The 23,641-nt window shown below is 37.8% G+C and overlaps 1 protein-coding gene across 1 annotated transcript in view; it reads left to right on the forward strand.

Annotated features, from left to right (window-relative positions):
• The first annotated feature begins 651 nt into the window (after positions 1-651).
• The window catches only part of pafah1b1b (platelet-activating factor acetylhydrolase 1b, regulatory subunit 1b), a 29,981-nt gene continuing 6,991 nt past the window's right edge, over positions 652-23,641 (forward strand). Inside the window, exons 1-5 of the mRNA XM_067424772.1 lie at positions 652-823; positions 15,654-15,905; positions 21,178-21,262; positions 21,364-21,438; positions 21,538-21,744. Coding sequence (XP_067280873.1) covers positions 15,874-15,905; positions 21,178-21,262; positions 21,364-21,438; positions 21,538-21,744 — 399 coding nt within the window. The 5' untranslated portion in view covers positions 652-823; positions 15,654-15,873. The remainder of the gene's footprint in view (positions 824-15,653; positions 15,906-21,177; positions 21,263-21,363; positions 21,439-21,537; positions 21,745-23,641) is intronic.

Consider the following 23,641-nt stretch of genomic DNA (forward strand, 5'->3'; position numbering starts at 1 on the left):
GTGCTATTAATATGTTTAATTTGCATCTCTTCTCAGTTGAACACATTTATCTATCATTTAATCCAACTGATCTTAATATTTAATCGATGAATCATTAGGCTACTCATCATATCCATCTTCATCACACCTTTTGATAACACACTGGACATATTGGACTATTGGACTATTTTCTAATGTGGAAACCTGCATTAATGTAACGTCTTTAATACAGCAACAAGGCTGATTTGAATTATATAATTGTCAAAGACTCAATTAAAAGAACATTATTATGTTGTGTTTGATTTTTACCAAATGTTCAAATTGATTAAATAAATGTTTTGATAAGATTAAGAGACCACTTTTAAAAACATTAAAAAAAAAAAAAAACATTTCTGCTAAGGAGGCACTAACTAAATTGGACGATGAAGTGCAGTTTCCTAGCTAGTATAGTTCATGTTTGAAAGAGACCACATAGGCTAATTTGTTGTGATTTTACATGATTTACCAAAGATTTACCAACTGTAGTATGGTGAATTCAGGATGATTGGGACACTTTTTCCAAGTAATTTTAAGGGCAAAAAATTGTTTTGGCTCATCCTCAGTGTCAGCTGAAGGTTATGATGTAAGTGACCGCTGTGATCCTCAAGGCGGGCGCGGCCCCGGGTGCACCGTGCGCGTTCCCGTCATCAGTAGACGGTTATGCGGTGCAGAAATCAAGGTGGAGAAACAGCGCTGACTGAGCCGGAAAATCGGAAGTGACTTTCAGCAGAGACATATCTCATTCGTTTTTAGTTTTTTACTTGGCTGTGTGATCTGGCAGATGAGAAACCTTTCATATAAGAAGGTAAGGATAATTTATATTCGTTACCGGCAGTGCTATGGTGAAAGTGAGTCGGGAAAAGTGTGTATGTGGCTGCGAAATTTGCGCCGCCTGCCTGCCTGACTCAAAATGGCGGACAGGCCGTTAGAGCAAAATAAGGGTGGGAATATTAGAGAGCAATATAAACTAACACCGGCAGTGTCATAACTTGCATACAAACGAAGATACATAAACAATACTTTAACTTAATCCTCACTTAATTACATTAAGCCTCTTACCTGACGGGGAATTTGTGACAGCCGGCCTTTATCGGTTTGACCCATACTAATGTTAGCTAGTTCATGTTAGCATCATCTCGGCAATAAATTCCCTTAACAAGTCAAGTGTCATTTGTATTTCTGTGTATCAAATCCTCTTTCGCACTTAAGTGGTTTCATGAAGCCTTTGAAGGTTTCTTTAACTTGCTGGTGTGGGGTGTTTGGGATTGGGTGTGACTGATGGTTGAAGGCCGGAGATTCATCACGTCGATGCCGGTGCATAACTGTACGGTTCGCTGCTGTTCTTATAATATCGACTGTTCAGTCTGTCAACAAGGGTGTGTAGTTATGTTATGCTGTGTTTGCTAATTTATAGTCGATCCGTTTATGATTGAAGTTGGCAAACATTGTCAACGTTGACTGTCTGGCTGCCATGTTTTGATTCGGTATTCAAGATGGAATGATATTATAAATAAGCAAGAATTTTAAATGTTATTGGGAGCCATCGGACTCTTATATTGAAAAAACAGGACTAAGTTTTATTTAAATCAGTACCAGATCAAGAATCATGACATGTAGAGGCGTGTGAGCTTTTGCCTTGCCCTTAGTAACACCTGATAGTCGATACATGTTCGCACACCTTAGATTATCCAGCTGTCATCGCTCTCTCCTACCACGTGGGTGCTGCTTTACTGTTGCTAATGATTGTTATTTATCCGGCATTATTCATTTAGGGCTACATGGCCTGAGCTTGCCTTGCATCTGACGTCATTCAGTCTGACGTCTTCTTTGCAATTTAATGCTGTTAATTTATCATCTTCCTTTTTTCCTTTCGTTTTTAGCTTTTAGCAGTGAAAATGACACTGGTAAACAATTCTTGAGATAATTTTGTGGAAATTAAATCAATAGATTATACACTTTATAGGCGTTTTCCTTGAATGCATCCGATATATTACAAACAACATGTTTGGATTTCTTGTAAATTAACACAGGTTTACCATTAATTTTTTTTTCTGTTCAGACCATTGCAGGAAAAAAGAAAGAACTCTTTGACAGGAGGTGGTGCTTATCAAAAAGCAGAATGACAGGGTGTGATTTGCTTATGGAGATGCCCTCTATTTGCATTTTTTTTCTTTTCTTTTTATTAACATTCTTATGATTGTCTCTTTTGGTATGGCTGTGTGTTATCATTATATTTAATTACAAATAATGATGTGTTCTATTCATTGCTTAAATTGTTGCAAAAAAAAGTCAGTGGTGTGCAACTTTCCATTTCTGAAACCCACTGAGAAGAAACAGCGTTTATGTCTTTAAACATGACCACCACCAATTTGTAGTTTATATAACAGCAGCATCTTGTTTCGTTTGTAGTGCGATGGAATGGAAAATATATTACCACCGTATCCGTCATAAAACTCCATTATATTGATGGCATGCAAATGTTTGTGGCGATCTAAATCTGCAGATAAATTAACAGCCATTCATTCAAATTCAAATTCAAATATTTGCCACACAGAACATTAGTCTTCTTTGGTGTGAGTTAATGGGCCTTTAGGCTGTGTGGCCTTGATCCACTAAACACTGGACATTAACTATGTTAAAATGCGTATCAAATTCCTTTCAGGCTACAGCCATGTTCCAAATGTTAAATGCAGGCGTCAGAATGTTCTTTTATAGGCTACGCCATTGTTGTGATCATGCGCTGTTCTGTGAATCAGGATGAAATGTCATTGGTTACAGAGTATGCTCAGTTTTATTTGTACTTTCTCACTTTAATTTAATTAGGATTAACCCTGCCAACACTGCCACAAAATGGAAATGATCAGTCAATCTTTAACAAACAAATGCAGTTATGTGCTGGGAACTTGGCAGCAAAAGAGTGAGTGAATGAAAGTTTGCAGCAAAGACTAATATGAGAATTGTCTGGCTATCACCAGACCTCCCCTCGAACGCATGAGCCAATGGCAGTTGAGCATCAGTTGCATGGGCACCGGAACTCGGACATCTTTAGGTTTCAGCGCCATAGAGAAACACTGGAAAATCTGCTCCTCTCATCGGTTTGATGGTGTTTCTGCTACAAAAATGGTAAAATGATATTCCTGGGGTACTGTAATAATGATTCCAGGTATCCTGAGAGGATCTTTGTTGTTGTTGTCATACTCTTGTTACGATGTTACGATTAAAGTTAGTGATAACCTAGGTAACTAACTGTTCTCACGTCGAAAAATAGCAAATAATGATTTAATGAGAGAACTTTAGTTATTTGAACTAAAACTTGGTAATCATGGAAATGTATGAATGCATATGTTTCATTTTAACTGATGGACTGGTGGTGGATCTTAAGAGATGGTTAGTCATTCAGTGTTTCTGTAAAAAAAAATAATAAAAACCATAATACTGATTACGATAATAGTACTAGTACGAATTCTACTACTAATAACAATATAAACCGCATTAAGGATTGAGGAGTTGTTGGGTTTATGAATACTAATCGCATTGTCAGTGTTTGCTTGAGCTGATTTTCTGAAATCAAAACGGCTACAGTATTAGGTGCTTGCCAGCCAATGAGATTGCCGTTTGCGCAAACGGCAAGAATTCCAAACGAACGCTGTTATTTACCAGGAAAATACAACAAAGAATATTGTTTGCATGTAGCACGTCGATTCTGCGTGGTATAAGACACTCTCGCTCTCTCTCTTTGAGTGTGTGAGAGACTGAGCGCTCTCAGTTGGACACCTCATGCTATATTGTTTACCTTGCGTCAAATACACTGTGTATTGATTGAGATCAAACTAAAATAGCGCGCATTACGGATTGCTGGACAAAGTGCAAATCTCTCAAGAGCTGTTCAAGTGCTCATCGCGTGAATATATCTGTGTACTAGCTCCAGGTTGTAGAGAGAGCTCCTCCTTCAGCAATAAACTCCTCTGCAGCTTCCGCCATAGTTGTTTACTGTCTGCACGAGAGATGCGAATGGGTCACGTCATCAACATAGGGTTTATCGTTATTATTGCGGGAAGACAAATTCTTATTATGGGGAGAATTTTTACCAGTGTATCGCAAACGATAAGATATCGCCCATCCCTAATGAGCTCTCGTGATGAGAGCTGAGGTAAGAGCGGGCACAGCAGTCATTCACAGCGTGTGTTCAGTCTGGGGCGTTTTCAGTTCATTCCTTGGGAAGCTTAACTTTCATAGGAATTAATTTGAGAAGTTGAAACGCACACTTTGCTCCACTGCTCCGTTTACATGAATCCCTGCAGCTGCTCGAGTTGAGCTGTGAGTGCGATCCCACTCCCCGTTGGGAAGGTGAATCTGTATTTAAACTGGAAACATGCGGAAACAGCTCCCTCTGGAAACATGTTGAGAACGTGGAAATAGCTCCCTCTACTGGCTGTAGTCTTTAATCGTCAGATGATGCAAAATGACAATATTTGCGTCATCGGAGGATTTTTTCCAGAAATAAACTGCATAGATCTCTTGTCTCAGGGGGATATGAGAGGGGGAAGCACGATCATTTGAAAATACTCCAGGGTTTCTACTGACAAAGCCATATGCTAATCGCTGAAGTAATCCTTTAATATTCAAGCGCACAACGACAAGAAAATGCCAGCGTCTCTCAATTTGGTACTTGCGCTGGGCAGCAACACAGATCCCGAACGTGCCTAGAATGCCGAATAGTCTTTCACATCTTCCTGAGATGGTACGGACATATTCACACAAAATTGTCAAATTGCCTTTGTTGTCGAATATCATCTTAAACATAGTCGGTTCTTAAGTGAACGTAAGCATGAAATTTGCCAGTCACCACTAGGGGTGTGAACTAGGGCTGGGGATATAATGAATATTAGTATTCTGTATGATTTTAAAGTTACTCAAACAACAATGAAAAAATATAAAACCACCCCATGCTTGGTTAAACAATTTTAATATATTTACTAGGAATAAGTGTAGCCTATAGTTAATGTATAGAGTGAAGACTAAGCAGTTTTTAAATAAATATATAAATAAAAAATAAAAAAACAAACAAATAAATAAATATATTTCTGGACTTGCTACTGTTAAATAGACCCACTGTAGCTGAAAATAAAGCACTGTTTTTGTTATATTGTTTGAAATTTGCATGTTTTGCTTGTATAAAAAAATCTACATTGTAATAATAAAAGTACATTTAAAAAAATATATTAAATTACTCATATCATGAAATAAGATTTTGGTCATCCCTGCCGGTTTACTACATTTAAACATTTTGTATTTAATTTGGTTTAATTTGTATTTAAATTTAATATAAATAGTTTATTGTTGTTTTTAATGGGGGCAAAAGAAAAAGCAATAGCAAACATATCGAGATATATATTTAATATTAGATGTCGACCGATAGTGGATTTCATCGATAGCTAGGTTGGACCACGCTTGCCGATAACCGATTAATCAATGATAATTTTTTAAAAGATACTAGATTAAAATAATAATAATAAAAGTAATAATAATAATAATAATAATAACAACACATTAATCATATTTACATATGCAATTCTAAATTTCAATCTAAAATTTCAATCTAAAAATTACGAGTTCTAACAGAAAAAAGTCTACAGAAAATAACTAAAACATTAAAATATTACAAATAAATGTTTCTTTAGCTATAACCTAGAAACGTGTGAATGTCAGGTAACAGACTGCAAGTCCCATTTGTTAACAAGGATTTATTAGCTTATTTAGCTAGCTTACATAAATGATACGCAATATACATTTTACTCTGTGTAATAATAGTTGAGCAATACAATTGTTTCTTAATCATTCATGTTAGTTCATAGTGCATAAAAAGGTTAACAAATAAAACTAACAATGAATAATACTTCTACAGCATTTTTTAACCTTACTTAATGTTACAAATGGAATATTGGAAATAATGTATTATAATGAAATACTGTATTATATTAAGTGTTATTTCATATAAATCCAAACAGTATGCTTTTTTAGAACACAACAGTTTGCTTATCAAAATAACAAAATATGTATTGAAATTGAATGCGTTTCTGATGTGTTTATATTTCTGTCGGATGCATGACCATACAGTTTGGTTTCTCACATTACCTAGTAAGTTGTTACATTGCTTTAACTGCTTGAGGTTAGGCATGTGCCGATATCAATTTTTAATGTTGCAATTAATTGCTGATCTTTTATCACGGTATACGATATTGAAATAAGTTGCAAAAAAAGTGTTGTCATAGCATAACAGCTTTAAGAACTATTTTTGTAATAACAAAAATAACTGAATGTTTAAATACAATAATACAATGCACCAAAAATATATACAGCTCTGGAAAAAATTAAGAGAAATCAATGTTAAGTGGTCTCTTAATTTTTTCCATAGCTGTAAAAGTATAATTTCCAAACAGATTAAAGTGCAAAAGAATTAGGCTATAAAGAACGTCAGGTACCAAATTACAATAAGATCTAATTATTTAATGCATTAACTAAGATTAATTTGCTTATTAGATAACTAAGATACATTTGTTACAGAAAGTATAATGTTTTTGGTAATGTTAGTTAAGAAATACTGATCATTGTTAGTTTTCTCTTAGGTCCATTAAAATAGTTATTTTGATTTTAATGTTTATTAAACAGTAACGAAGAAATTAACATTACTTAGAATAAATAATTTTTCATTGTCAGTTTGGTAATAATAAATTAACATGTTAACTAATGAAGTTGTATGTCTCAAAGTTTTACTGAACAATAACGAATAATCAAAAATTCCAATCATTAGGGCATGTTGTAGTCCAGATTAAAACATAAAAATGTTTAAGTTTGAAAATCAATAGTCTACTAAGTCTTAAAGTATTAAGTATTTGCTGCTGAGCCTGTGATGAACAACATTGAGATTACAAAAAACAAACGGCTGTTTTAAAAACGTCACTAGCAGTTGCTTTTGTTTGCGGGTTTCTGGGGTAAACGCTGCATTCTGCAGTTCATCAGCGCCCTCTGCTGTCACTGAGCGTGCACTTTAGCACATTAGCGCGTCCTCCTTCACTCGTTCATGTGCTTCTCATTTACATCTGAGCGCGTGTCCCTTTGACACAGAATACAGCGGTGTTGAGCATTTATACGGTTGATGAGCAAAGTATTCTTGAGTGCATTATAAAAAAATAAATAATTGTTAATAAATTATTATTTACGATATTTTGAAGTGCCCCTGATAACAATATTGTGCATATTCATTATCGTGATATATCGCATTACCGAAAATCGGCACATGTCTACTTGAGGTAAATGTTACTGCTAATGTTAGCATCAGTGGTGGAATGTAACTAAGTACAAATACTTTGTTACTTTACTTAAGTACATTTTTCACATATCTGTACTTTACTTGAGTAGAATCAATAGTGCATACTTTTTACTTTAACTCCATTACATTATGCAGCAAATATTTTACTTTCTACTCCACTACATTTCTAAAACGTTTCGCTACATTTTCGCTACATTTTCGCTACATTTTCGTTACATTTTCGTTACATTTTCTGATCAGTTTCAGGGCTCGAGATTAAGGTTTGTTCGGAAAATTAATGGATCATAATAGGCTAATGTATGAACTGACGGTTGCGCTGTTGACAATCGCACAGCCTCTCGAGGAGAAATGGAAACAAACCAACGTCGCTCGTACAGAGAAACTCAGTAACATACTGCAGTAAATATTCAAAATGTTAAGGTTTTTATATTTTATAACGTATAATACAGTTAAAAAAAATCACATGACGCGACCAAGAGTGCTGTTTTCCTGAATACCATCACGACTGAAAAGTGACACTGATTTCATGGCAGTTCCATAAACAATTAATTAAAATTAGTCACTTACATTTTAGATGCAATATAAACTGCTTTTGTTCTATGACAGCAGCGAAAATATTTCCAAGATCAGATCATATTTCCACATCAGAACCACAACGCATCTCACAGCAATAGTGTTAATGAATGATTCAGCGTTCGAATGAATCGGTTGAATCAAAATTCAATGACCTGTTCATAAACAACTGCCTCATTCATGAACGAATCAGCCGTTTGAACGAACTGACTCAATGACTCACTCATTAAGACCTGCCGCCACCTACTGGTAGTTTAGTTTCATGTTTAAACATTCTTTCCAACGTTTCTTATTGTATTAAAAATATATAGTTAAAACAATCTCATAACATTATTTAGTGCAGTTGTAATTTGTCAGTGTAAATTATTTTATTTAACAACTTTAAAGCGTTATTCTAATAACGCTAATCAAGTATAGGGCTGGGCGATATGACGAAATATATCGTCTGGACGATAGAAAATGTCTATCGTTTTATATTAGGCTCTATCGTTTACGCCACGATAAGGCGTTTACAGCAGAATTTTACGTCAAGATGCACCTCACGCCACGGCATGCACGCTGCAATACATAAACAAACATGGAGGAAGACGGTAGTAGACGCGGTTCGACCAGGGTCTAGACGGTCTTGGTCTTTGCGGTACCAGGGTAATAATCATGCCAGAGTGGTGGCATAAGCGCGCAAAACAAACTGACACAGACGCTGCAACGGGCTTTTACGCATGGCACACCATATAGCCATATATTGAAATATTTCAATGGCAGGTGTAGGATGGCGAAAACTAAACATTTTCTTGACCCACCACCGAGCCTCATTAGCCGGTTGAAACCGGTTAACCGATTAGTTTAAAATATGCTACGCTATTTGAAATAACAGCCGCGAGCCGTGCTCCCTCTCTCTCTGTGTCTCTCTGTCTCTCTCTCTCACTCTCTCTCTCTCACACACACACACACACACACACACACACACACACACACACACACACACACACACGCGCCTCCCTTCCACTCACGTCACTTTTTTAAATTCCCCACAGCGCGAAACACGAGTCCCGCAAACGCGCCGCCGTGGAGCTTGTTTGTAATCTGAGGACAATGGCTCCTTAGTTTCAAAATGGTTTGGGTACAAGCAAGGTGATCGCGTTGAAAATAAAGGCATTTGTCTAGCGTTATGAGCTCATTTGAAACATTGCCGCGGCTCATTTAAGAAAATGACAGCTCCGAAGAGACGCCGCTTTAGTTCGAGGTAGTGCTAATAATAAAGAAAGACGATCAACATCAACGATCATCTGTTACCACTGAAATGTAGATGTAAAATATTTCCAAATGTAAGTCCATTTTAAGCGAAATGCACGCTTCATATTGTCGTCTGCCCTGGCTCTAACCTCGAGTGTTTAACCTGTTTACTTTTTGCAAACCTTGTGTGCGCGCAAACCCAAGCGCTGTGACCTCGCGTCAAATGTTTTTATTGGTTTATTAAGTACAAACAGGCGAGTTATGAAAAATTGAGTGCGAGGGATATGTTCACTTCACACGAAAAGATTTTGGAATGAGATGGCTAACTAGTAGCGTTTAGTCCACTGTATAATAGCCTAATTTAGAGATCACTTTTTTTTTTTTTACTGACAACTTTGATCGGTTAACGTTGATACGGTCAACCATCGGTCAAATGGTCATCGGTTAACATCCCTAGGCAGGTGTTAACTTTACCAACTGTCTTGCTTGAATAAAAGGTTCTAAATAAAATAAAAATGTAGTCCATACTCAGGGGCGTGGGACTGGGGGGATAAAGGGTACTGAGTAACCAGGGCCCAAGGCAGGGAAGTCCGTTTTCTATACATACACATACATGGTACGGGGGCCCAGCAAGATGGTTTGTACCCAGGGCCCAAAATTTGGTGCTACGCCCCTGTCCATACTACCTTTATTTGTTTTTTTTATATATATATCATTTCAAACTGCATTTTCACATTGCAATTTTTTATAGATTATTCATAAACTGAATTAACAGAAAAATTGCTATATCGTTATGTATATCGTTATCGGGATATCAAATGAGCTATATCGGGATATGAAATTTTGGCCATATCGCCCAGCCCTAATCAAGTATATTGATCAAATTTAAAAATATAAAAGAAAAGCTGAAACATATCCTATATTTAAGATTAATCCTCATAAATATGAAGATTTAAATACATCAAAGCTGATGAAAATGTTAATTCTGAATATTGATATTTAACTCTGCAGATCACCCTGATATTGTGAGTCAGAATGTAAACTGGGCAACAGATGATATGCATAATTAGCCTACATTAACCCAAAACTAACTTAAAACACCACAGCCCATACTGTTTTCTTCTTTTTAATTATTAGAATATAGACATTAAGAGAATAAATTGTTATACAAGTACTTTTACTTTTATTACTAAAAGTACATTTAAAATTAAGTACTTTTTTGCTTTTACTTAGAGGGGGGGTGAAATGCTGTTTCATGCATACTGAGCTTTTTACACCTTTAAAGACTTGGATTCCCATCCTAAACATAGACAAAGTTTCAAAAACTAATGTTGGACGTTTGATGGAGTATTTCTGTGTTAAAAATACTACTTCCGGTTTCTCACAAGTTTCGGCGAGTAATGGGTCTACTTGACGTTAAATAGATCGGAAGGTCCTTGTATGGGCTGTACGGGCTCTTCTCCCGGAAGGGTGCGCGTGCGCGTAACTAGAGGGAGAGAGGAAATGCACGCTGTAAACAGTCTCTCAGGTGCAGATCCAGTCGTCCGTGAACACTTATGACGCGCCGCGCTCCACTTTATTCCTATGGGTGACGTCGAGCGACTTCAACGCTTCAGCAGAGCATTCCAGGAAGGCAGCGCTGCATTTGAACCGATTTGAACGCAGAAATGACGGGAAGCTTCAAGGCATCGCTTCAGTCGCGTCGCAAAGTGGATTTCCACGGTCACTGCTGTCACAGGACTTCACAAAATCATACCAAAGAAGTGTGTTTTTGACAGAGCGGTCCCAGTGATAAAGATTCGGTCCTGCTTTGGAAGCAGCTGGTGAGTAAATCAACTTCAAATGTCTCTGCTATTGGCTACCGTAGCATGAGTAAACATCAGTAAACGATACGATCGCGTGCTTCGTCATTCAAATGCGCTAACGGTTACTCCATTGTTGTTCTGTATAACACTAGTCTGACTCTGATGTGCAAAACCGTTTTGCTTGCTACCTCTAAGGTCTAGTCACATACAATAGTCCATAAACCGAATCATGTCCTCATAAACTGCGCGTAAAGACACACAAAGGCCCCTAAATACAGTACATACCACAGAGACGGACATCCTGATGTTGCTGTTTCTCCTGTTCAATTTATTTCAGCCTCAGATTTGATTGTGGATCATTATCTGTATTAGCTGAGATAGATAGCCATGGGTTTCTCCACGCTTGAGGACGTCACTGCTTTGTGCACATTCGTCATTCTTTAGCTCCGCCCACACGATACGCCTCCAGGCGCTCGGTTTTTTCCGGAAAGACTCGGTACAGCCCATATTTCTTTTATAAATATGATAAAACTAAAGACTTTTCGGAGATATGAAGGATGCAATACTACTCTATAGTGTTGTCAAAAATATCTATTTCGATATGTATCGATACTGGAATATCTGAAATGATACGATTCTCAGTTTTTACAGTATCGATCCCAGCTGCGCTCTCCTCTCTGACCGAAAGCGAGCTGACACACACCGGCATATTCTCACTCAGCCCGGTTAACCTCTGAGCACGGCGAACTCGCGTTCTGCTGGACTTTTTCCTCATGACAGTGTGTTAGTGTTAGTGTGTGATCGGTCTGAATTTCGCGCGGGATTGCGCATAAATTAATTCTACTAATCCCCGCAGATTTCGTGATCACATCTGAAGCACACACACATAGCCTACCGTAATAAAGCCGCCTCTGACATGATACAAGTGCAAACATTTGCTTCTTTTCCAGCTTATTATTGGTCAAATACACTCAAAGAATTATCACATCTGGAAGAGTATTAACATAAACACAGTCGCAAACAGTTCAGGAAGAACGAGTAACAGGAACAGTGTTTAGGATCCATGCGTCCGTTAGTCTTAAAGGGACCGCAGTCATTTGTTATTCAAATTACAAAAAGACAAACGATCAACTGCTCTTGACTGATCAACTTGTGTAACTTTAATAGTTTCATCTGTACGCTATTGAATTTTTTACAAAGAACATTATCCAATGTTGTTTTAAATGTAATTACTATGCATTTTTTTAAAATCAGTTTCTTACCTGAATGTTAGACCTACCTGAAAAAATAAAGCAGTCTAATTAATTTGTATCTTCTATTTTATTGCATTTATTTGTGCTATGGTTTGTAATCTGTTTATTTGTTCTTATTTTATTACTGTTTACTTTTTAAATTCAATTTACCATTCGAAATCAAGCTTTCTTGTGCTGTGTGTAAGCTATTGCAACACAATTACCCCATTGTAAAAAATAAAAATTATGAGATAATTTTAATAGTAATTGATCAATAATTGTTCAAATCAAAACGATGCCCAACCCTAAGGAACATGCTGGACACATTACTTTTTAGTAATAACAATGAATAATAACAAGTTCTGTTGTCATATTAAGCATCTTATCTTTTTATCTTTTTCTTCTGTGGTATCGATTTAGTATCGATATTTTAGTCTGGTATCGTATCGAAGTCATAATTTTGGTATCGTGACAACACTACTACTCTATAGGTACTCAAGATTGACATGAGATTGACTGAAACTGAGTGTTTCACCCCCCCTTGAAGTAGAGGATTGTCGTTGTAGTACTTCTACTTTTACTTAAGTAAATATGACTCTGGTTATTTGTACTTTAAGTACTGAGATTCAGTACTTCCTCCACCACTGGTAAGCATCCTCTCAGACATGACGACAAAGTAAAGTACATACATACTGCTGTTCTTTCGCTGCTAAAGCATCTAGTCACCAAAAAAAAAAACTTTATAATGATTTGGCAACATGTACTGAAGTGTTCTGTTTTCACACCGTTTCCCTTTCGCTGTTTTAAACGTCCGTCAGATGTGTCAGCGGGCTCTGTGCAGCGTGCTGTGAAGCGCAGCCTCGCGTGTCCTTACGTGTTAATGTAAACAGTGATAGTTTTTTTATTTGGCATCTAGAGCCCGCTCTCGCGCTATACCAGTAAACCCTTCTCAGAGCTCTCGTAGGCTACTGTATAATGACGGCACCCTTCTCAGCCGCTCCCGCAATGGATGCAAACCAGAAAAACTATCAGTATGGATTTTTGACGATAACCTATTGTTCCACCAATTAGCTATCGGTGCTGATTAATCGGCAAATCCGATGAATCGGTTGACCTCTATTGAATATCGTAAAAATATTGACAATATCGAGATTTTTATTTTTTTATTTAGATATCGCCTAGCCCTAGTGTGAACCTACACTGGTCTCACGGTTCGGTTCGGTTTGATTACAATGATCATGTCATCGATTCGGTTCAATCCGATATCATGATTTGTCAGTCAGTTTTATTGTCAGTCTGAACCTTTAATTTTACCTGCTCAAAGTAGTGTTGTCAGAAGTACCAACCGCGATACCAAATCGGTACTGAAAATGTGACGAGCACTGTTGAGCTGCAATCGTGAGCACCTCTGACTGGCCATTGTGCTCACGCACTCATCGGATATGCCTGCAATTGCTACAATGATCAACACATGGCACCGGTTTGAAAGAATATGGAAATGTTTGAAAGTTTTTTGAAAGCAGAAGTGTTTGAAACACTATCCTCAAAGAAAACATGCTTCTTGAATGTATCGAACAAAACTTAAAAGATCCAAAAAAATCATAGAGGCATCATAAAAAATTATCAAGTGCCTAATCCAAATCCAAGTCTCTGAAGAGACACAAACGATAGTTTATGATGAACAGATTTACAACGACGCACATACTGTAGTAAACACGGACATTCAGAATATTGCGTGACGCGCGGAAACAAAGTGAGTATATGAGTGGCAACAAGTGAGTAAATGCAGAATTAAAATTCTTGGATGAGCTAAACATTTACAGGTTGAGAGTGGTCATTTTGACATGCTTTCTTGCAGTTAAAACTGACAAATTGCATTGATTTGAAATGAATGCGGTGACGGAATGGCATTTCTTAAAATCAAAACGCAAACAACATTTAAAGCAGCACTTCTTAGTGAAAGCACAAGCATCATTTAAATCACCAGATCAAGTAGGGGAGAAAACCAGAAAAAATTATAAATTGAATTAAAAAAATAAAATCAGAGATTTTATTTTTAGGCCATATCTCCTAGCCTACTGGTGCTGCTGGATTGGGACTACTAATTGTTAGCCATTTTATTATCTTATAAAACTTCAGGGAGCTTACATTTATTTTCCAATATTTGTTTATTTGTAGCTTGTTGTTGTTTAAATTTACTTATTTAATGTTTACAGAATGCTGCTGGATGATCCATGCACTTATTGTTGTTTAAATTCTTAATATTAATGTTGTTAATATTAACAGTTCCTACAATTAAAGATATAGTAAAAGGGAGTATTTGTTAGAGGCCTTTTTTTTCTTAATTTTGAAATCAATTTTTACACTAGATACATGTATCGGTTATCGGTATACTTGATCTGTAATAATCGGCATCAGTCCTGAATACTGGTCGACCCCTAGTAAAGACTATTATAGTGCCGTGCAGGAGTCATACATAATTGGCCCATGCGATAATTGGTTCACAAACAAAACGTGAATGTGCACTCTTGTCAGTGGGCCTTGCAGTATTGATTCGGAGAGGAGTGGGGTCTTCGAGTAAAAAAGGTTGGAAACCACTGCTGTAGTAAATGACTGCATGGTTATATGGTTATAATTTTCTTTCTAATATCATCAATCTTACACATAAAGAAGCTCTTAAAGTCTTTGGTCCGAAAGACCGTGACAACAGCCATCTTTGAAGCTCTCTCCGAAGTAGGACCACTGTTTAGGAGCCATGACCACAGAAATCTTGTCATCTTTCGTCTGGGACAACCCAACATCATACCATGTGTACTTGGTCATGTCTGTTAATTGCATGACCTGTTAGGATGTTTCCCCATCCAGTTTTTGAATTGACATTTTATTTAAAATATTCATTGCATAACACAATATTAATATCTTCCAACCTACATGTCTGGATATTTCACGAACGCCATATTATTTTACACCTGCGTCAAGCTATTTTAGTTTGCACCATACAGATTAGAGTGGATATTTGCAGGCCATCAAAACCTACTGAAAGGATTACAAAGTCTTGTCTCAGTCCCCAACACCCCACTATTCGTCTGGACGACTGTTTTATTGGACCACCATCCCCTCAGGATTAGCTGAGGGGATTTACACCACACCATGACTACCTCCAGCACTTCCAGTCTGGTTGTCATCACGGGGCTGAATGTTACTGTGGATGTTTGGGAGGGATGTAATGCGTTATAATGAGTGCACATGGCCAGAATGGCAGATACACATTTCATTTAATATAAGTTGGAGAGTGTGTGTAAGCGAGTGAGTAAGAATGCTAATGGATGAATAATGGCTCTTTCTTTTACTGTGTTTGTAAAGGTTTTCTGTTTGGCACAATTACTGCTGCTTCACCTAATCACCTTTATCTTCAATGAACTTTCTTTTCTAATGAATCTCTTTTCCCCTATTTCTCCCTAGATGGCAAGTGGATCAAATTGGTGTTAGTTCCAGCAGGTCATCTGTTTTGCTGTGGTCTGGTGTGTCGCTGTGGAGGAAGCCTCCAAACCACAATTGACATAGGTTTGCACAAGAGTGTGAGATTGTCTCATCCCACAGTTCGACCAGCTGAGGAGCTGCTCGGGACTGTTTGCCAGCTCCCTACTTGGGGCAGAGACAGCGCCCCCACCCTCCTGCCACCATGGTGCTGTCACAGAGGCAACGAGATGAACTGTGAGTCCATATTCACATGCAATCAAAACATCCATCTCTGGATCTCAGTAGCATTAATAGGCTGTCACTTACCATATTTTCTGGAAAATAAGTCACTCCTGACTATTTGCAGTGTGGAAGTAAGCTGTTTTCTGTGAATGTCTGATTCGTTAGCTGCTACAACTTGATAACTGGAAGAATAACAAAGAGCAGCAAATGGTAAAACTGTGTTTGTTACAGACCAGTGAGTTTGATTATGACAATAAATAATGTTTCCAATATCAGGTAGCATAGCGTACTATTGTTACTATCAAAATCAGGCTAAAACAAAATTGGTTTGGAGTTCGAAACAGCTTGCCAAAGCAAACTTTCCAGGAAAAGTTTGCTTTGGATGATAAACACCTTTGTACTACCATTGGTCTGTGGCAATTATGTAGGTAGGTGTGCACAGAGTCTTCTGCGTGATTTATAATCCAGAAAATACAGTTTGATTCTGAAATGCTCATATATCAACATGTAATTAAATTAAATGATTATACCTTGTGAATCCTGATATCAAGGGCAGTTCATTGCACTAGCGAAGAGCATGGCTGCATGCGCCTCAGGGAGCTTCCTGCGACAGCTAGTTAGCTTTAATATTTCATAAAGCCTCACGACTGTGGAGTGGAGGAGGGGTTCATAATTGTGTGACTATCCATGTGCATTCTCCATGCTTTATGTTGCACCAAGGGTCTTTGGGTAATCGCGGGTGCACCGGAAATTTCTCTATTCACTGTTTTAAAGGGTGATTGTTAGAAGAAGCTGTGTTAAGAAGATATGATATCGGTGAAAGGGCAGTTCTGTTAAACTGTTGAGCACATTTGAATGTGTCCTTGTTGGCTGGCCACCTTGTTTGGATGGAAAGTTATTTCTGGGAGCTTGTACCGCTGAAGCCTTTAAGCCAAAGCCACAGCCACATTACAAACATCAAAGACTTAACCAGTTGAGGCCAATGATTATAATGCAGCACTAATCACTATACTGAAGTTGAATCATGCTTTGCATTTTAAAATATTTCTGTTTATAATTTTTGCTCTTGACACCAAATAACCTTTGTCATACTGGTTTCTAGGGTTGTGTGTTATTGACAAAATAATCTATTTTGGGGAGTTTGCCAATAACATGAATTAGACGGTTTTTGAGCTGGGACCTTGCCTGATTTAGGCCTGTCATGGACAGCTGATATATATTTTTTATTCATATTATGTGCAATGCAGTGACCGAAAGGAACATTTCAATTAAGGTGGGGAAATGTTTTACATATGAATGATTGTATCTAGTATTGATTTGAAATGATTCACAAATGTCTAAAATCAGTTCTCAAAAGGTTTGTTAATTACTTCATCGGAGTGCAATACAACTAAGAGAGCACTACAACATCCTAACAATTTAGAAGGGCACACAACTCCGCAGAGGAGTGTCTGCCAGCAGATACATGCGTGTTTTGACGACTGCCAATACGAATGTTCACATCAAAACTGTGACACTACTCATGCTTCCTCTGTGAAATCAGTTTTGTTGTTAATATCTGCATGGAAAATGCACATTTTTGCATTATGTCAGATGCAGAGTAGATTGTAGAAGATAGTGGATGTATTTTGGGTGGGGCACTTAATGGATTTCATAGCTATTTTTCCCCATCTGCTGCCTTTGATGTCAGCTCAGGACATCATAGGTTTGGGAAAAAGTATTTAACTGAAGAAAAAAAAGGCACCATTTAGAAACCTGCCTGGTTCTTTTGCCTATATTTACATTAAAAAATGCCATCAGGTGGCTGTTCTTTGAAATCAGTTTTTGCTTTTGGTTACTGGGCAGCTCGTGTTCTTTTCAGTTTCCTTCAGAGGAGTCACCAGGTCTAGTCTTGAAGATGCTGACATCACTACCTAAATTTAACCCATTGGTCAGCTCATGAAATATTTACCATCATCTGAAGAGGTGAAAGACTCTTTTACATAATGAAGCACAGAAAGAGAAAAGGTTTGTGTGTATATGTGAGTGTGTGTCTGTTGAGACTCAAGAGATGGAGTGAAAGTGCTCAGTCTTCCATTTTGGCATTTTCTGCTCTGTCATTTGAGACTTTTTCCATCCTCAGTGGCAGGTGTCCATGACAACCAGGGCACTGTTTTGGTTACTTCCCTGCTCCGTTTTTCCCCCTCAGTCTCCACTTAAGTGCACACTTTATAACCATGTAGTGCGGACACAATTATTGCAATGCCAAAACATCTATTAAATCAGTAAGGAAAGTGATAATGGCAAGTAAACTGTAAGGGATTACGCTAAATAGTATAGAAAGTATCTGTAAAGAAAGAGCGTTAAAGCTAAAAAAAATATTGTGAATTAGAGGTATTTTTTTTTGCCTCTGCTTTTGAATTGTTGCCACCTGCCAACAGTAATGTTTGTTTCCCTTTGTATGAAAAACAGGTCCAAATAATCTTTTATCCCCCAAGCAATTACATTTTTTAAATGGCCAGCTGGTCTGGTTAAATGAAAATTCTTTGTTTACTTTATGCCTGGGTATCGTTCAATTTTTATAAATATTGATACTGATACCTTGACTTTGATATCAGTTCCTAGGCAATACAATTTTTTCAATATCAAATTAATTTTTCTGTTTTAACAAGATTACCTTACTTTTTTAATTTTTTTTATACAGACTTTTTGCATTCTGACTCGTTTATAATTACTTGTTTATTAATAAAGTAGTGTTTTCTGAAGTCCGTGTTGACTGCAAAGATGAAGTTGACGTTGCTGACTCGTCAGTAGTGGATACGTGCGCACCTATTGTGAGAAATTCACCTTTCATTTGGATTACCGTATTTTTTGGACTGTAAGTCGCTTCAGTCAAAAAATGCGTCATGAAGAGGAAAAAAAACATATATAAGTCGCACTGGACTATAAGTCGCATTAGGGCAGAAGCAGAGCGGGAGATGCGCGCGCATGTGTGCACCCACTCGCGTACACTCGCTCGCGCCCACTCACCGTGCATAACCGAGCAGAAGAAAGAAAGTTTAAAGGGAGTGAGAAATTTGTGAGGGACTGGCGAAAAGCAGAGGTTACTTTAACTGTAATGACGAAAAGAAAGAAAGCTAATCGCGGACTGCAAGAAAGATGGCCAGAGCTGAAGGAACGAGTCCACAGACGCTTGAACTCTCTGCCGGGAGAGGCTCAGTCGCGTGAGACGAACGCTGTGTGAATCGTTCTCCGCTGCATATTTTACTACATGCAATTTGTAATTTGCAGAATAAGATTTTCTTTATGGGGGCATTTTGTTTGTGTTCTTTCTAAGTTGTTGTCTTTAAATTAATACTTCAGTTAAGAGTTTTTGTCTGTTTTCAGTTATTTTTTTTCGGGGGTAGGCTACAGGAGCAGCATAAAGCGCCCTCTCGCCGCTATATGTTTATTCTTGTCAGTCAGTATGAATTAAATTTGATATATAAATCGCAGGACCAGCCAAACTATGAAAAAAGTGCGACTTATAGTCCGGAAAATACGGTACATCGACTATTCGGGGTCACCTCTACTTTGATTAAGATTCAATGCATCGATATGATGAGCCCGATTCGACCACCGATCTCACGGTTGAATCTTCGTAGGTGTTATGAAACAAGGATCATACCATTTTAGCAATATGGGGGTGCTCAATATTTTAAAGACGTTGGGCCACGCTTTTAAATTTCAAACACATTCAATAAGTGTACACACACTGCAATGGTGGCGGCATTCGGTGCCTGTCTGTGGTGAAGTTTTTTAAAATCCTGCCGTGCCACAGAGTGCCATTTCAAGGTTTTATATTAAATTTATATTGTATTTCCCTCAAACCGTCAATGTGCATACTGATTTCACGCTGTGCTACCAGATACACCCATCGCGCAACTCTTCTGTCAGAAGTTGATTCAAAATTTAGCTTGCGCGTATATAATCTGCACGTCTGGTGGCGGTGTGAGATCCTGAGACGCAGCGCTGAGCTTCGGGTCCAGTGTGCAACCCCCTTTAGGCACAATCGGCTTAAAGGGTTAGTTCACCCAAAAATGAAATTGATGTCATCAATGACACCCTAATGTCGTTCCACACCCGTAAGACAAGTGCAAGCCGCGTCACTGGGCGTAACCAGTGTAAACTAATGTTTTTTCCACCACAGCCAATCATGATGCATGGTTATTGGCTCGCTGACAGTGGCAAAGATCAACCCCATTGGTATTGAAATTTGGTATCGTAAAACAAGACCTTTTACGACACTTGATAGTATCGAGGCAATTCGGTCGGTCCCTAAAAAGTTTTAACCTGGATACCCAGCCCTAGTTTACTTGTTTGTATATGTTTTTTTTTTTGTTTTTTGTCTGATTATGCTGCAAACTTGCTTTCCTTACGGAGATGGATAAAACTGACTAACCAACTAAAGCCCTTTTTCCACTGGAATTACCCAGAACAATTTAACTTTTTCTCCGGGAAGTCAGTTAAACATAATCTAAGTTAAAATAACTTAAACATCCAAGTCGATTGTATTTAATTTCAGGCTGTGACGTTTTTTTACAGTGTAATGTGAAGATTAGTCCAGTTTAGTAGGACTGCATGCGATTTTTGTCCGCCGCATATAAACTTAATAAAGCATAAACTTAAACTTCATTGTTGATTCAAATAGCAAACAACTCTTGCTGCATGCACCACAACAGACTTTTAAGTTAAAATAAAATGCTGCATGAACTCAACCAATAAGCATTTTTTAAACTTTAAAAAATTACTACCTCATGAGAAGGGACATTTTGACGGGGGAATTTTTTTACCTGGAACTTCATTTTAGATCCTGGTTGCGGTTGAAACACACAGTGAGTACCACCCCAAAGTCCCGAATTTATGGGGAAAGTTCCTGCTGTGGAGACGTGGCTTAACAAATGCAAAATAATGACCACATATGCTGCAGCTAAATTCAGTTGTTACTTTTCTTCGTAGAGTTTAATTTAATTCTGTACACAGTTTTATTTCATGACTGATTCCGTAAATTGAACAATAATCTAGCATATTAAATGCTTTGCACTTTGCAGTCTGCACGTCCAGTGAGTCTTGGTGTCCCTAACAACATTTGCATGGTTCTGTAGTGATTGTGACCTGCTACATATTGACATCTCTGTCACTGCTAATGTGATTTTTAAATCCAGTATCATCGTTGATCATTTACCTTATATGCATTAAATCTAAATTGAACTGGGTGATGATCACACACCTTTTTATCTAATAAAGTCCCATATTTGCCTTTCAGAAATCGAGCAATAGCAGATTATCTGCGCTCCAATGGCTACGAAGAGGCGTATTCTGTTTTTAAGAAGGAGGCAGAGTTGGACATGGTAGTAACACATTTTCACACTAAACTTTAAAATAAATAAGGCAGTCCCATTTGTTGTGTTAGTAGGTCACATTCTCATTCTGACTTTTATTATTATTTTAGAATGAGGAGTTGGATAAGAAGTATGCAGGCCTTTTGGAAAAGAAATGGACCTCAGTCATCAGATTACAAAAAAAGGTTGGTACAGTATGTATTTTTTCTGTAAAAAAACAAGGCAATATTTCTAAAATGATTGCACAGATGTCTGTAATCCCAGTATTTCCTGTATTTTGTTAGGTAATGGAGTTGGAGTCCAAACTAAATGAAGCTAAGGAGGAGATCACTTTAGGAGGCCCCGTGGCACAGAAACGAGACCCCAAAGAGTGGATCCCACGCCCGCCAGAGAAGTACGCCCTCAGCGGTCACAGAAGCCCTGTCACACGCGTCATCTTCCACCCTGTGTTCAGCCTCATGGTCTCCGCCTCAGAGGACGCCACTATAAAGGTGTTTTTGTCATTCTGTATGTTTATGCATCAGATGATTTGACTTTGATAGGCTGTACAAGGACGTATGCATATGCTGTATGGATGTTTTCTTGTGCCACGTTTCAGTTTTCAAATCCATCTGCTCTCATTCTTTTCTGCTGAGTCACTGACTATCTCCTTGGAGAAATCGTGATGCTCTGGTTTCCCAGGGCAACGGTGCAGCGAGTGGTTCTCTGGACACCAGACAGTGCAGTTTTAAGCATTTCTCAGTCTGCTTTTCTTTATGCGTTTCTTTGTGCCTTTTCCCATGTGAAGGTCTATAGATCACCCGTAATTCACACCTAGACTGCTAGAGACTTTTTGCATCAGACTTTTTTTCCCTCATAGATTTAACTGCATACAATCAAACTGGTGTGATTATAAAATTTAGTGCATCACGTGATCAACTGCTTCAGACATTTAAATACACATAAGTTATAGCAAAACAGTACATTTATAAATGTTAAATACACACTGATGTCTACAGAAGTGGCAATAACAATCCTTTCAATTATAATTTGACAATGTGTTTTATTCATTTCAGATACACATAGGCCTGGTTTCACAGACAGGGTTTAGATCAAGCCAGGATTAAAACTTAAAAACACATTACTGGTTGCATCTTGAGACAAAACAGTAGCCACGTTTACATGCACACTTTTTTGTCATTCCAAATAACATCATTCGGATTGAAAGATTTAGTGGACTGTTTACATGTGCTGACTTTCAATCGCAATCATTTTGTGACATGCAGTTTGTCTGCCACATCAAGGGGGTCGCACACCGGACGCGAAGTGAAGCATAGCACACGCCACATCTCTAAAATCTGGCATCCTGAGACGCAACGCTGAGCTTCATGTCCGGTGTGCGTCCCCCTTCCATCAGAAATGTTGACGTGGTCCTGTACAGAAACTGGAATGCATTCACGGATGCAATAGCAACTTTCAACGACCACCAAGACTACAGTTTTATAAAAGTTTATTTATTTGTTGTAAAGTGTAATAATCATCTCGGAAAAATAAATTCTCCTGTCAGGCGCGGTTGAAGTAAAAACTGCCTGGGACAAACTCTGTCAAGATGAGGGTGTAGACAGGCTATGTCTGTGTCATTATGCCAACATTATCTTCATAACTTATATATGACTTAATAAAAAGTTCAACGTTACCCCTCAGAAAAATGAACTTTCCTCTCATTATAGCCTGGTGTGTATGAGCACGGCACACGCTCTTCAGTGGTGAAGGTGCGTGCTGTGTGTCACGCAATATAAGGACGTACACTTAAAAGTAATCGGGTCAGGTCGTTTACATGGTGAAATTTTTCGTTTGATTAGTTCATGAAAAGGTTTATCCCACCCCTCTCAAACCGATTACAATTTCATTCAGTTTGGGCAGTTTTATTCTGATTGAGGTGTTTATATGTAGCATTTTCATTCGGATTTGACTTTTAAACCAATTACAGTGCTCCATGTAAATGCACCTAATGGCACTGACGTTTTCTGATATATCTGTGTTTGCTGTCAGTTAAAACAGCTCAAACATGCATGTTAGTCTGGGATTAGTTTTAAGCCTTGTGTCACTGGTGGATCGTGTAGTAACTGAAGTTTATTCTTCTTACACTCCATGTATTTCTAGAGAAGTGGATGAATTTATATGTTGTAAATCTGACCTAATCCAGCACAAACTAGCATGGTGGCGCCTATCACGCTTTATAGATCAACTGACATGATCATTATAAAGGTTTTTAAACAACAAAACACATTTACTTGCATGTGTTTGAGAATTGGAATATTAGGTAGTTGATGACATGGCGAACAAGGTTGTGAAATATTTTTAATAAAAAAAGGTAAAACAAAATAAAAGCAATACATCTGCCATACA

The sequence above is a fragment of the Pseudorasbora parva genome, chromosome 18, assembly GCF_024679245.1.
Source record: "Pseudorasbora parva isolate DD20220531a chromosome 18, ASM2467924v1, whole genome shotgun sequence".
Classification (NCBI taxonomy): Eukaryota; Metazoa; Chordata; class Actinopteri; order Cypriniformes; family Gobionidae; genus Pseudorasbora; species Pseudorasbora parva.